The 14,621-nt window shown below is 40.9% G+C and overlaps 1 protein-coding gene across 2 annotated transcripts in view; it reads right to left on the reverse strand.

The window, feature by feature from the left end:
* Positions 1-13,643: 13,643 nt before the first annotated feature.
* cpne5a (copine Va) overlaps positions 13,644-14,621 on the reverse strand; it is a 109,154-nt gene continuing 108,176 nt past the window's right edge. For both annotated transcript variants that reach the window (XM_072450080.1, XM_072450079.1), the window contains one exon: positions 13,644-14,262. In XM_072450080.1, coding sequence (XP_072306181.1) covers positions 14,074-14,262 — 189 coding nt within the window. In that variant the 3' untranslated portion in view covers positions 13,644-14,073. The remainder of the gene's footprint in view (positions 14,263-14,621) is intronic.

The following is a 14,621-nucleotide window of genomic DNA, read 5'->3' on the forward strand; positions in this document are numbered from 1 at the left end:
CTAGTCATACTATAGCAACTGTAGTATTTCAGCACCACAGACAGCGCTCCATATGTTTGGATCATGTTTTTTCTCTGCGACAACCCATCTTTTTTGCCTCATTCATTTTTTCAGATGTAGACAATGTCCATCCTGCATATAACTGCTTATCCAGGGTGTCAGCTCAGTTACTCTCATCACCAATGCAGAGCCAGCGCCCTGGCCAAACGTCTCCTCCCACTGCTGAGGGAAGCCAGGTTTAAAAAACGCATCGGCATTGACAGAGCATTTGAACTGCAGCTGAAACTGATGGGAAATAAACTGTTCTTTTTACCACTAGTCTCTAAGACAGCCCTACCTCATTGCTCCAATCCTCTCTACTTTAATGTCAGAAAGTGCTGAGTCTGTCGGTTGGTAGTGCTTCAAAGACAATGCCTGCTGCTGAAGTACAGCAGCGGAGCAGCGGGTGATGTTAGGCGAGTAAAGACCCATCACTTTTGTCAGAAGACAATAAGACAGGCCCAGTGTCTGGAGAATGGCTCTTCCTAAAGTGCTGGAAAGACAGAGCTGCACTGTGTCACACCCACACAATAAGCCCTTATCATAGAGCTCTGCAGCCCACAGCCTCTGCCAGTGGCGCAGTGACTGGTGGAATAAAGATGTTTATGTATTGATGTGCAAAATTGAGGGCTGAAATGGCTTGTTTTCAGGAAGTTTCATTTATCAAACTAAGCTTTGGGATTTGTAACTACAGATACTTTTTATATAATACTTTTAAGCGAGCCAGGTTTTATCTCTTTCTCCAGCTTCTTTCTAAACACATACATGTGCACAGTAGATAAACATTGTCAGTCTCCATGTAATTCCCAATTTTTTTTTTTTTAATATTGGTGGGATGTGCTTTGGCCTGAGGAAGATTTCACCCACATTCGTGCCAGAAATGTCACTAGCTGTGACAGGAAGGGCATCAGGCATAAACATCTGCTAAATGATTTGATACAACTTTGTGAAAGCAAAAATAAAGTTATTATGTTATAAACAGGCATATAAAATGCACAATAAAATCTACTTTTATTCAGTACTGACCACTGCTCAGTACTGCTTTTCCCTACTTGAGTAAAAGTACAGATACACCTGGTCAAATAATATTTAATACATGTAAAAGTAGCTCAATTTAATGATTAAGTACTGAAGTCTATATGACGCATCCGACTAACATTTCAATAAAACAAAGGGAGATTTTACGATTGGAAAGTCATGTTTGGTTATAAAGAGAACATTGGTTAAAACTAATTCAACTAGCCAATATTTTTGTGTACTTACTCAGTTCAAACAAAAGCAAGAATAAGCCAAATCAAAGCTTTTCAACTATCAATATCATTAACTACATTGATGAAAGCCATTTACAACAAAGTGTGTGATCAGTGACATCTATAACGTGAGTCTATAACAGCATCTGCACATCTCAGGGAGCTTCTTAAAAGTCTTTAAATGGAACAAAAGAGGTGTAAAACTCCTCCACAAAAGCACTTTGTACTTGGAGCCTTAGAAATGTTGCAGAGTAGAAAGTATTATGTTTGTCTTTTAAATGTAGTGGCCTATCAGGCCACTCTGGCTTGTAGGTCTCCGGAGGTCATCGACGGGTATCGGCAGGCCAAGCGAGCCGCGGCTCGTGCTGTCGCAGAGGCAAAAACCCGGGCCTGGGAGGAGTTCGGGGAGGCCATGGAGGAGGACTATCGGTCGGCACCAAAGAAATTCTGGCAAACCGTCCGGCGCCTCAGGAGTGGGAAGCAGTGCCTCACCAACACCGTTTACGGTGCGGGTGGAGGCCTGCTGACCTCAACTGGGGACGTCGTCGGACGGTGGAAGGAATACTTTGAGGATCTCCTTAATCCCTCAGTCACGTCTTCCGAAGAGGAAGTAGAGACCGGGGACTCGGAGGCTGGCTCATCCATCACCCAAGCTGAAGTCACTGAGGTTGTTCGCAAACTCCTCGGTGGCAGGGCTCCGGGGGTGGATGAGATCCGCCCTGAGTACCTAAAGTATCTGGATGTTGTAGGACTGTCTTGGTTGACACGTCTCTGCAACATCGCGTGGCGTTCGGGGACCGTGCCTCTGGACTGGCAGACCGGGGTGGTGGTCCCTCTGTTCAAGAAGGGGGACCGGAGGGTGTGTTCCAACTACAGAGGGATCACACTCCTCAGCCTCCCGGGTAAGGTCTATTCCAAGGTACTGGAGAGGAGAATCCGACCGATAGTCGAACCTCGGATTCAGGAGGAGCAGAGTGGTTTTCGTCCCGGTCGTGGAACACTGGACCAGCTCTATACCCTCCATCGGGTGCTCGAGGGCTCATGGGAGTTTGCCCAAACAGTCCACATGTGCTTTGTGGATCTGGAGAAGGCTTTCGACCGTGTCCCTCGGGGTGTCCTTTGGGGGGTGCTCCGGGAGTACGGGGTCCGGGGCCCTTTGCTCAGGGCTGTCCGGTCCCTGTATGACCGGAGCAGGAGCTGTGTTCGCATTGCCGGCAGTAAGTCAGACCTGTTCCCAGTGCATGTTGGACTCCGCCAGGGCTGCCCTTTGTCACCGGTTCTGTTCATAGTTTTTAAGGACAGAATTTCTAGGCGCAGTCAGGGGTCGGAGGGTGTCCGGTTTGGGGACCACAGGATCTCATCTCTGCTGTTTGCAGACGATGTTGTCCTGATGGCTCCATCAAACCCGGACCTGCAACATGCACTGGGACGGTTTGCAGCCGAGTGTGAAGCGGCTGGGATGAGAATCAGCACCTCCAAATCCGAGGCCATGGTTCTCGACCGGAAAAAGGTGGCTTGCCCTCTCCAGGTGGGTGGGGTGTCCTTGCCCCAAGTGGAGGAGTTCAAGTATCTCGGGGTCTTGTTCACGAGTGAGGGTAGGATGGAGCGTGAGATCGACAGGCGGATCGGTGCAGCGGCTGCAGTGATGCAGTCGCTGCATCGGACCGTTGTGGTAAAGAGGGAGCTCTCTATTTACCGGTCGGTCTACGTTCCTACCCTCACCTATGGTCATGAGCTTTGGGTAGTGACCGAAAGAACAAGATCGCGGATACAAGCGGTCGAAATGAGTTTCCTCCGGGGGGAGCTTGGAGTAGAGCCGCTGCTCCTCCACGTCGAGAGGAGCCAGCTGAGGTGGCTCGGGCATCTGTTCCGGATGCCTCCTGGGCGCCTCCCTCGGGAGGTGTTTCAGGCATGTCCCACCAGGAAGAGGCCCCGGGGAAGACCCAGGACACGCTGGAGAGACTATGTCTCTCGGCTGGCCTGGGAACGCCTCGGGATCCCCCCGGAGGAGTTAGAGGAAGTGTCTGGGGAGAAGGAAGTCTGGGAGTCCCTGCTCAGACTGCTGCCCCCGCGACCCAGCCCCGGATAAAGCGGCAGAAGATGGATGGATGGATGGATGGGTCAAACTGGGGACAAATAGGCCAAATGTTTAGTAAAATTATATATTATTATTATTATTATTTTTATATTATTATACTTTATGTGTGTTACAGACACACACTAAAAAATTAGATGTTCTTACTGTTGTTCTAACTACTTTATTAATTAGTTTTTAGTTCTTACAATGATATTGTGACTTGAAGATTGATCAAAAAGTGATTCAAACAGATTTTATCTTCTTTGGAAAGAAACACATTTTGAAAAGAAGATGGATATTGCAGAGTGAAGGTAATTGCTGTAATTATTTTAAGAAATGCTGCTATAATTTAGAGACTCAAATTGCAATTTGCTATCATTTTTAACACGAATCCACCAAAGACATTGCTTATGCAGATGTGTTACTTGCTCAGGGCTGTCATTAGACATAGTCAGACTGCTCTGGTGGTGAATGACAGTTGTTCACTCTCATCAAAAGCCTCTCAGCAGCAGTAGATTTGCAGTAGATTTCCTTTCTTTGGACCTTAAGTCATTCATCACATCTTTGTTAATGTCTCGTGAGGCTGCTCTGGCCCACATCCAGCTGAGACGCCCAATATGTTCAAGCCACACACTTAACTGACCCAGATAGGACTGTGAGGGCTAGTCAGTCTGAGTGTTACAGCATCAGAGACATTTTGGTCAAATGTATGTCCAAAAGCGACGCACACATAAGCGAACTTAACTGTGGATCTCCTCAGTCCAATCTTCATCACTTTATCGCAGCAGTGTAAAGTAAAAAAGCACAAGCACTGTACTCTCTGTACTTTCTGCTTCCACTAAACTGAATGAAAAGTAGAAAGTACTTTTCATATTGTTTGATGTTTATTTTAGCATGTACATGGTGACATTCTGCGTTTAAACTCCTGCTATGAGCAAACAATAATATAAATAGTAATCTAAATAAAAATTACTTGATAGATAACGTTCAGTTGCAACTGCACAATTCTACATTTCACTCTAATATCTGTGCGAATTTAACTTTTTACTCCAAAAGTTATATTTTAAACAGGCACTTCAATACTTTTACTTCAGTCGAATCTTTGTGTGTGATATTTTGCTTCTCCGTCTACATTTTTGCTCAAGTAACAAACATTGAGAACATCTTCCACCACTGCTCCATCTCTGTCTTTTTTGCATCGTCAGGAGTCACTTTTTGAATGAGGACATTGTCAAGAAGATATTTGCAACTTAATCAAATGTAATTAAGTTGTATACTTTACTGTGTTTACAAGCAAGGGTAGTATAAGACAACATGCAATATTAAAAAACAAGTGTCATTTTGTGCGTAAAAATCTTTTTTTGAGTTTTGAGCATATAACCTGCTTGCGTTGTCGCTCCTATTAATCCCTCTTTCGGTGGTCTGCTAATCCCCTCACTCACTCACTCACTCACTCCCCCTCCTTATATGTCTCCACCTTACAGCAGCTTTACGCTCGCTCATCTTTTATGTCTCCACTTGTTGGCTCTTGTGGCCCTTCTTCATCAGCCCCCTCCCTGCACTGATTGCGCTGCCTCCACTTCACAGATTAGGTTCAGAGCAGTAAACAGAAGCAGGGGGCAGACAGGCGGAGGTGGAGGAAGTATTATCTTCTCGCTGTGAGCAACTTTCGCTTCTGTCGAGTCTCTAAAGGAAATCAAGAGTGTGGCGGTCTTGAACACGGCGGCTTTGTGAGTTTGTGAAGTCTTTGGAGGTCGGAGCTAAACGACACGCATCAACAGAGGAGGGTCCTATCAGTCTCTGTAATGGCTCGTGGCTTTTCTCATCACTGGAGCCAGTGGAGGGCCAAGGACGGGTTTAAAGGTTAGACTCAGGGAGAGGAAGACTTGCCGTGTACGATAATGAGAATACAGAGAATACAGGAAGCATGGATGTAAAATTCCACATATCTAATACTACTTTTCTTGAGCGGTGGAGTGTAACACAACTATGAACTTTGTTGAATTATAGATAGACACCTTTAATGTTGCACATTTATTTCAATTGAATTCTCTCTTATTTTCCACTATATATACTTTATAACAAACACTGTTAGTCCTGAACACTCGCAATACTGACTTAACCATGTGCAATTCCGTCATATTCATGTGCAATTACTGTCGTGATTCATGTGCAATTACTGTGAAATTCATGTGCACTTCATGTGCAATTACTGCCGTGATCACATGCAATGGTATTTATTTATTTATTTTTATCTTTATTATTTTTCCCCTCCATCCCTTGTTGGGAAATGGGAGGTTTTGTCTATGGGAGTTTTTGTTTATAGGAGATCTTCTACTGAGAGTGTTTTTCAGACTTCCTATAAGTGATCTGTTCTTCTGTATCTACCTCTGTATCTACCTGCGTTGCAACAATGAAATTTCCCCATGTGGGACAATAAAGGATTATCATATCTTATCTTATCTTATCTTCAACAACTTGCTCAAAACAAATAAATGAATGAATGAAGTAACTTGACGTGGCCCCTAGAGATTTAACATTTTACCTGATTTGAACTAATGTATTTATGCCCCAATGTTCAGGTTACTGTTTATATCCTTGAGAGATTCACATCTGAATATTTGTCATACCTGTTTAGAGTACACATCAATCTATCTATTGTGTAAAAACATAGTAAATGTGATTGAATACTCAACTTTTGTCAGAATCCTTGCACATTCAGATGGCTCTTCAATATTATGTGTTGGAATTGTTGCATTTATGAAAAAACAACGTGCATATAAATGAGATGGATTTAACATATTTTTTTCTATGTTTAAAAAATAACACAGGTCCTGCTGAAAATTGGAGATGCAACTGGTGAGTGAGTGAGTGGAGACAAGATTGTTTCATTTGAATGGAAATTGGATTTTTCATCTTACAAAGAAAAACAAAAACTTTACAGCAACAAATATGCACCAGTTAAATGTGATTTTATTAGTTATAAATGTAATACATACATACATAAATACATCACAGTTTTGATTACATTTTACCAATGTATTTTTCACACCAACAGCCATATACAATTTTAAAGTCGTGATAATGATGAAGCTGCTGTTACAGGGTTTCATCAGAGTTCTCAGTCATTTTGTAGGTGTTCTGCTTTCCCCATGCTGACAGGGTCAAACAAAACCAGTCAAACATCCCTGACATTTTCAATTCCACTGTTATTTTGTCCATAATGGAAATGCATTTTTGTGGAGAACAGCCTGTTCCAATATGCAGCAACAGTAAATAAGGCCCTCTCGGAATGTAATGATATTCAGAGCACTGCTCCTGCAGTAAGCACTCTGTCTCCACTCCACTTTTGTTATTTTCTCTAACTCTGGAAAGTTGGGTCTTTTCAATTTCAACTTCGAAAGTGGTAGAATTAACGTAAGTTGTGAAATTTAAATGTGTTGGTCAAAACATAAGGACGGTAGGTGTGCATTTCTTGTGGTCTGTCTTAGTTATTGTGACAAAATAATGAAGGCGATTCATCAATATTTTGTTATGTGGACCTTAACGGCTGACAAATGTGCAACAGGTTCTTTCATATGGGGCCAAATGGAAACCACCCACTGATCCACTTGGGTTCGATTACAGAGCTCAGAAACTCACTCCTTCTCCTTATATCATTTTTTATGGCATTAAATGATGATCTATTGGCAATAGAGGAGCGGGCAGCGAGTCGTGCTGCTGAGTGGATTTGAGCTGTTGAGTGAATCTGTGACTGCCCCAAGGTGAATGCAGCTCATTTGTCACAGCAGACACAAGAACGCACTCACGCTTACAGAGGGGAGAGACACCTATGATTCTCACTGAAATATGAACAGAAATCATTTATTTTTGACGGACTTGAGCTCTGCAAATTGTCAGCTCCTCGACGATTGAACAAGAGCAGAACAAGAGCAGGTTTATCTGGCTGCTGTTTTAATTGGCCTGTTATAAAAATCTTTGACAGTGGAAAGACAGTGGCTCAGTTACAGAGTCACTTCCATGACAGAACTATGTATTTGGGCCTCAAAACTCCTGCCATAGACACAATAAATGAACACCTTTGAAGCATACCTTTAATGACAGGAACAAATAACAAATAAATGCCTGACACAAACTGAACCAACAATCAAAGACTGGACCCAAATTATAACTCACATTGATCAGTTTGTATATGGATTTATTTAACAGACTTTGGACTAAATGGACATGAACCTTAGACATATGTTTAGTTTTTCTTTCTTTTCTTGTGCCATTGCTTGTTTTGTTCTCTCTCTGTGTTTTATGTCTTGAGTCTTTATGTAGAAGAAAATAATTAAATGCATGAAGATAGTTTAATGCCATACTTCATTCCTGTGTACATTCCACTCAAACTAACACCTCCATGCACATAAGCAGGTAGTGTTGTCAAACGTGATTTCAATACTAAGGAATATACTTGATTCTCAACACTCAAATTTTAAATACTCTTTTAGTTCAAGGTTTTACACAATAGACATAGACGTTCTAAATCTATTATCTATTTTTTCTTTTCAGTATCGACACTTTTTCAAATGAGTACCTAGTTTAAAATCAATGATTTTTGATCATTTTGACAACTCTATAAACAGATAAACCCTCCGCCAGAAAAGTTCATTTTGACCTTTACCTTAAGTGGTGCAGAGCTACAAAGGAACTGTGGATCTGTGAAGTGCACTGTTTATGAAAGCCGTCAATAAGACAAAGAAGGTCCATCCATGGATTTCAGAATGATGAGTAAATAGGGCAAGTGTGAAGAAAAAAGTGCTGTGTACTTTATTGGACAACACTGATGTTTGTGTGAAATGGGGATGAGGAGAGCGTTGACATTCAGCAAAGCAAAGGAATCAATTTTGCATTGCTGAAGTCGACAAAGGGCTCACCCACATCTCTCTATTCTGTTGTAACTGACAATGGCGACAGTGTATTGCACAAAGCTAATGCACGGGTCAATAACTCCCGGCACTGAAGGACAATAACACATTTCCTCTCTGATAAACAGTAATACTTAATTGACGCTCTGCAGTGGCTGTTTCATATGAGATTTAACCAGTGTAAGAAGTCAATAGTGCCTTGTTCTCCGCAGACTCACTGTGGTCCATTTGGTCCATGTCTGTGTTGAAAAGGAAAGTATTGGTTGCCACGGTGCCATGTAATTGGTGTAATTCGCCTGAAGTTGCAGAGTCTTATGACTGATTTATGCTTATAATACATGACCTGGCGAAGATAAGAGCTCTATAATTCTATGTCATTAGCTGTTGGTGTTCTTCCTGCAGTCTGTGATGGTCTTTTGTTTGGGCCCTGAGGGGGTGGACCGAGGAGGACATTGGAGCCAACTGAGGCTGCTAATTTACACTTCCAGATGATGTCTCCCTCGCCCCAGGTGGACAGCTTGATTTGTCAGCAGTGCATCTCATTAGGGCCCAAAAAAACACACTTTTCAACGGGAAACATGTTGAGGGAGCGGGGCGGGGATGGGGGGAGAGGGCAGAGCTCACGGTTGATTGGATGTCACCGTCTCACGGGACAAACACGTGGAGATAAGTGCCAGCTGAGGAGAGAGAAATGCCAGGACAGATGTGCGACTGATGCAAAGTCACTCCAAAAGCACGTGAGTCTCTGTCTCTGTTAGGACGCGTTCACACCTCAGCACACAAACACAATTTACAAAAGCACACAGAGTTTAAACTGCTCAAACCAGGACCAAACCAGAATAAGTATAAACTCACCCTTTAATACATTTTTATCTTATATTTTTTATTTACTTATTATATAGGAACAGTGCGTGTTACTGAACGCATGTAAATTACAGTGTAAATATGCCAGATTACGGCAAAGAGGTTAAAAAATAATACATAGAAACATAGAAGACTAAATTAAAATGACAGGACAATATTCACAGACTTGACTTTCCTTCATCCATCCATCATTGTCAGACGGAGGCTATTCCAACAATTTGTTCATTCACATGCTATTCTGATTTGTTTAGGATGAAATTAAATGAAGGCGGGAGAAAAGAGTCGTGTGCCATTAGAAAGACTGTTTACCCCGGCCTATGTTCCTCTGTCTGTTAATTGTTCATTTAACGTGGCATGTTTCTTCTGTCAACTTCTTTTCTTTACATAATGTATTCCAAAGTGACTGTGTTTCTCTTAACAGCTACAAGTTTTGACAGCACTCCCCCCTTGAATCTTGCATGTCTTTATGTAAATTCATTTCTTATCCCTAAATGGGAACCTGACATTTTGTCCCTTATACATTGTTTGAACCCTTCAATTTCATTGAAGGGTTGCAAAATTGAAGCTGAAGTTTTGTCCTTGTTTTAACTGTTTTAAGCAGAATCTTCATGAAACTTGCATTACCCCTGGCACCACTGAGACTTCTTTTATTCCAGCCCATCCCCCGAACATTATGCAGGATATGTGCAGTGTATGTGAGCAGCTTGACATTACAGCAGTCCAGGTTCAGGTTTGCATCATAGTCATAATCATCATGGATTGTATAGTTCAGTTATTATATATTACTTTAAAGTAACAATAATTACATCATATTACAGGCTTTATCAGTAGTGTCCCTAGTCCATTTATGTTCTGCTTTTCCCGTGACAGGATCAAATAATTCTGTTCATAATGGGACTGCCTTTTTGTGGAGAACAGCCTGTTCCATGTTGGGCCCCATGTCGGGTACATCCTGCAGGAAGTGGCTTTTTATTATAGAGCCTTTCAAAGAAAGAACATTCATAATTATGGGACCCAGGACATTAAATGTGAACCAATGGTGAAAGAATTACTGCATTTTGTTAAAAGACGCATTGAAGCACGTTCAAATTGTATTTGATTTAGCTGATTTTCATAACCAATAAAGATTTAGATGTGGTGGTCTTGATAATGAATTGTTTTCCTCAACATGATTGTACAAAAGAAATACCCCTCCAACCATATCGATCCTTTTTTTTCTTTTCAAAACTTTAGTTGAGTTGAAAGTACAGATACCTACTTTCATATGTAATGAAGTAAAGTCTAAAGTATTTACTGTAAGTTATTCAGTTTGTTTCATTTATAAAGACAAAATAAGTGGGGTTTGTTTTTTTACATTGACTGGCCACGCCCCCTGCTGCTTGGTGGTTTCTGGAGAAGCGTGTCAGTGAACAGAGATGAAGGAGCTTTAATGCTCCAACGTGTCAAGCGTCTCCAGAGACCACCAGGTGGCAGGGGGCGTGGCCTGTCTGGCAGGTCAGTTCTGGAAGATCAGCAGAGAAGTGGCACTGCACAGCAGGTGGACTTCTAAGGAAGGTGACAGACGCTCATGGAAACATTCTGTCTTTATCAATGAAACAAACAAAAGAATAATTAAAAGAAGACATGATGCTTTTAATCACTGGTGTTTACTGTAAGATTCACTTAAATAAAGAAACCCACACATTTTACTTGGAGAGAACACATCATAATTAACTGTCAGTAATGTGCTCTTCCAAAAAAAGAGAGATATGTAGTAGTACAAAGTGAAATGACACACGACACATGTTGCATTCTGCCAAAGATGTCAGTATTTTATTTTATCTTTATGGTCAGTTAAGGCAATCCATTACAAAGCATTTCACAAACCACAGCATAACGACAAGATCATGTCCAACACCTGGTTTGGAGATATTCAGCATGCAAAAGTCCAAGAGGTATGTAAACACCCTGGGATAGAACGGGAGGAGCGGCCCAACTCAATACAGTGGTGATCTCGCAAATCAAAACTAAATGGAAAGGAAAAAAGCCGAGATGCATCATGCGGAGAGCGGCTGCTGTCTCTAAACATGGTCCCAACTAATCAACCGACAAACTATATCGAGAGGGCCATGGGACTACCAGGATGCACCGCTGAATTTGGCACATGCATGCACATTGCCCACTAAAGGCCAAGGGATGGGTCTGGTGCTGAATATTTTGAATGATTTATGTACAACAAAGTAAAGAGATAATACACCAAATCAGGCAGAAAATTATAAGCATTGCATTTTAATTGGGGCACATATTTAGGTGGCCGGCGTCAAGCTGAAATAACACATTTTTCACTTCGAATTTGAAGAAGTTTGTCAAGAAAATGGATGACATGTAATTTTGAGAAAGGAGCAAATAGTGTGGCTCAACAGCAAGAGGGATGAGCAATACACGTGTGGTGCTGGGAGTTAAAACCACTTCTAATTAAGTAACTGTTTGTATCACACCAAATCACAAACACTATTGCACCAACAAACTGCTGGTCATAATGTTTTGCCTGAAAAGTGAATCAAAGCCATGTCCTTTAAGAAAAAAACAAAAGAAAAAGAAAACAAAGAAAGGCTGTTTGAGAGACGTCTCTGAGGAAACCTTAAGAAAATGTATCTTCAAATCAAATGTGCCATAACTGCATAAGTCTCATTATTGTGCTCATTCTTTCATCGTCATTATCATCAAATATTTTACTGACTCTGAGTTCTTATTGTTTTTCGTCTAAATGGAAATTAGTGGCTTCGGGACAACATGATCAAACATATATTCTGAAGTTGGCAAACAATGTGTCAAAAAAAGTGCACACAACAAATGGCCCCTGTCTCCCTTTTGCATCTTTCACACACATTTGCGTTACTGGATTTATGATTCACTTTCAGAGCCTGTAAACAGCAAAAGTGAGCTTGGTCTGAACTGCATAAACAATAAAAAAATGTGACTAAGTGCTGAGGTTAATTGCAAAGTTCCTATCTCCCAAACTGGCATTTAAAGTACAATTCATCATAGTGTTTCAATTAAACAATACATCATAATAATTTTCTTTTGGCTTGATAGGCTTTTTTGTCGAGGTATATTGGTATTTTATGAGGGTTGCACAACTAAATATAATGGCCTCATTTCACCTAATGTACAAGTGATTTTGGCAGCAGAGAAAATGACTTTTGAGGGAGAAATGTCTCGATTAACACAAACTGAAAAACATAAAATCGCAATAATGCTTGTGCATTATTGACTTGGAGAAGAACAACATTATGCAGGACATAAGTATTTGTGCTGATACAAGTGGGTGTAATCCTCATTCGTCCAGGACTGTTCCATCGTAGAAAAACTGCAGTTGTACCGTCTGGACTCAAAATCCAGATGATACAACTGATTTTTTTCTACAATTAGTGCTAACGACAAGATAATGTAAAAAACAAAACGTAAGTTGTAAATTCACATTCTCAGAAGACCATCCAACTCGTCTTTGTAAACTGTTTCCAATGAAACATAATGTAGCACAAGATAAAACTAAAATAATGCCATTGCCCTAACTCCCTCTGTGTGACACAGTTCAATTGTAAACTTGTAAATTGTATAAAACAAAACCCATCAGCTGTATTAAACCTAATCTTGCAACAGTGTCATTGTCACTATATTTGTGAATTAGATTTTCCTTTAAAGACGAAAATACCTGCGAATTGGGATATGTTTCCATATAATAGGCACATTTGGGTTATAGATATCGAATGTGTTGGAGGAGGTACAGGTGAAAATGATCATTAGAAATAGGTTGTATATGTTACAAAAAGCAAAAGAATAAAACATAAATACAGATTATATTGTGATGTAATGCCAATATTTCTGTTGTCATACCAATGGTGAAATGAGAAGAACTGAGCTAATACAGGTTGTGCAGTGTGTTATCAGCAAACATCTAACTCCCTGTTGCAAGATTTGCTTTCGTACTTTCTGGGATTTCGATCAAAACAAAATATAATTGTTGTATTGACATCATTTGCAAAAACTTTCAAAATAGGGTCCTTATTAAAAATGATTACAAATAAGCCACCACAGCAAACATAATGGAAAGAAATGCGATGGCCACATGATCCACAGCAGTCTCCGTGTGCGCTCACAAACACATTCTGAAATATTTATGAATTAATATAGTAATGGCCGTATCATTTTAACAGTAACAGTTGTGTTGAAGATGGAAGACGCTGCACACATAAACCACAACCCTTTCCATTATGCCTTTTGTGGTGCATTCAATGACTCTTTGTACATTACGGTTGTGCTTTGATTCGGACAGTAGTGCATTCTGTTTTTATAAAGACTAGAAATATCAGTATAAGACGTGATGCTGGAAAATCTGTATATGGAAAAAAACATTGCAGCAGGTCGTCCCTTATCATAGTCTAAGTACATCAGCTAAAACTACTGATAAACATGCTCTTATAATACAGATCTTATCAAAGATAGAAATGACTTTTATTATTACACAAAATATAGGAATGGAAAACTACCAGGAGTTATGATCTTTATCCATTTAATAAAACCCTTGTGAAGGAATAAATCATTTCTGCAATAAATAAATAAACAATACATTGATTCCCTATTTGAACACACTTGACCCGAAAGGTATCACAGACATGATACACACATTCTAATATTGTATGGCCCTCTACGGGATTAGTTGCTAACGCCAGAATATCACCACTTGGACAGGTAACAGCACACCACAAAGCCCCGGATCTCAAACCAACGCACACTTCATCATCCCATCCACTTCCATCAATCCAGGCTCCAGATCCAATGGAGTCTCAATATTCTGCAAAGAGCATCGAAAAGCTTCCATTAAAGGAGTGTTGTCCGGTGGAGCTAGGATCTCACCCACCACAGTGTAGCGGAGCGGGGGCGGGGCAGAGGGTCACACGGGGTTGGCCTGGGACTGGTTCTCAGGCATGTACAGGGGCGGGACAGGGTTAGGTTTGATGGCCCTGTTCTTCATGTACAAGATGAGCTGGTCCGGGATCTCTGCTAACACGTCTTTAGCCAATCGTGCCATGCTTAGGACGTGGTTCCCTGTGCGGTCCATGTAGTCTCTGAACGGGACAAACTGCAGGGGACAAACATTTCATACATAGTGAACAAAAACACAACACTACAAAGTGGTTCCACTTCATTGTGGGAAGTTGCTTGCAATCTATGATCTTAAAAGGAGGAGGACCGCTTCAGACAAAGGGATGTGGTAATTTCATGATACGAACCATCTAGCAGCAGTAGAAATGTGCTAATAACATCTTGGACTTGATTTGACAAAGTCGGCCCAGCAGGCAATCATGTTCTTTTTGATTGGAAGCCACTTTTCTCCATATGATTATTGTCTGTCAACAAAACATCTTTCTGAAACTATCATTGTGAATTAGTATTGAACAGAAATTATTTACTTCTTAACTTCTTAACAGCTTGTCCTTA

The sequence above is a fragment of the Eucyclogobius newberryi genome, unplaced genomic scaffold (genome assembly GCF_026437365.1).
Source record: "Eucyclogobius newberryi isolate DKJ021-1_F unplaced genomic scaffold, fEucNew1.0.hap1 SCAF_17, whole genome shotgun sequence".
NCBI lineage: Eukaryota > Metazoa > Chordata > Actinopteri > Gobiiformes > Gobiidae > Eucyclogobius > Eucyclogobius newberryi.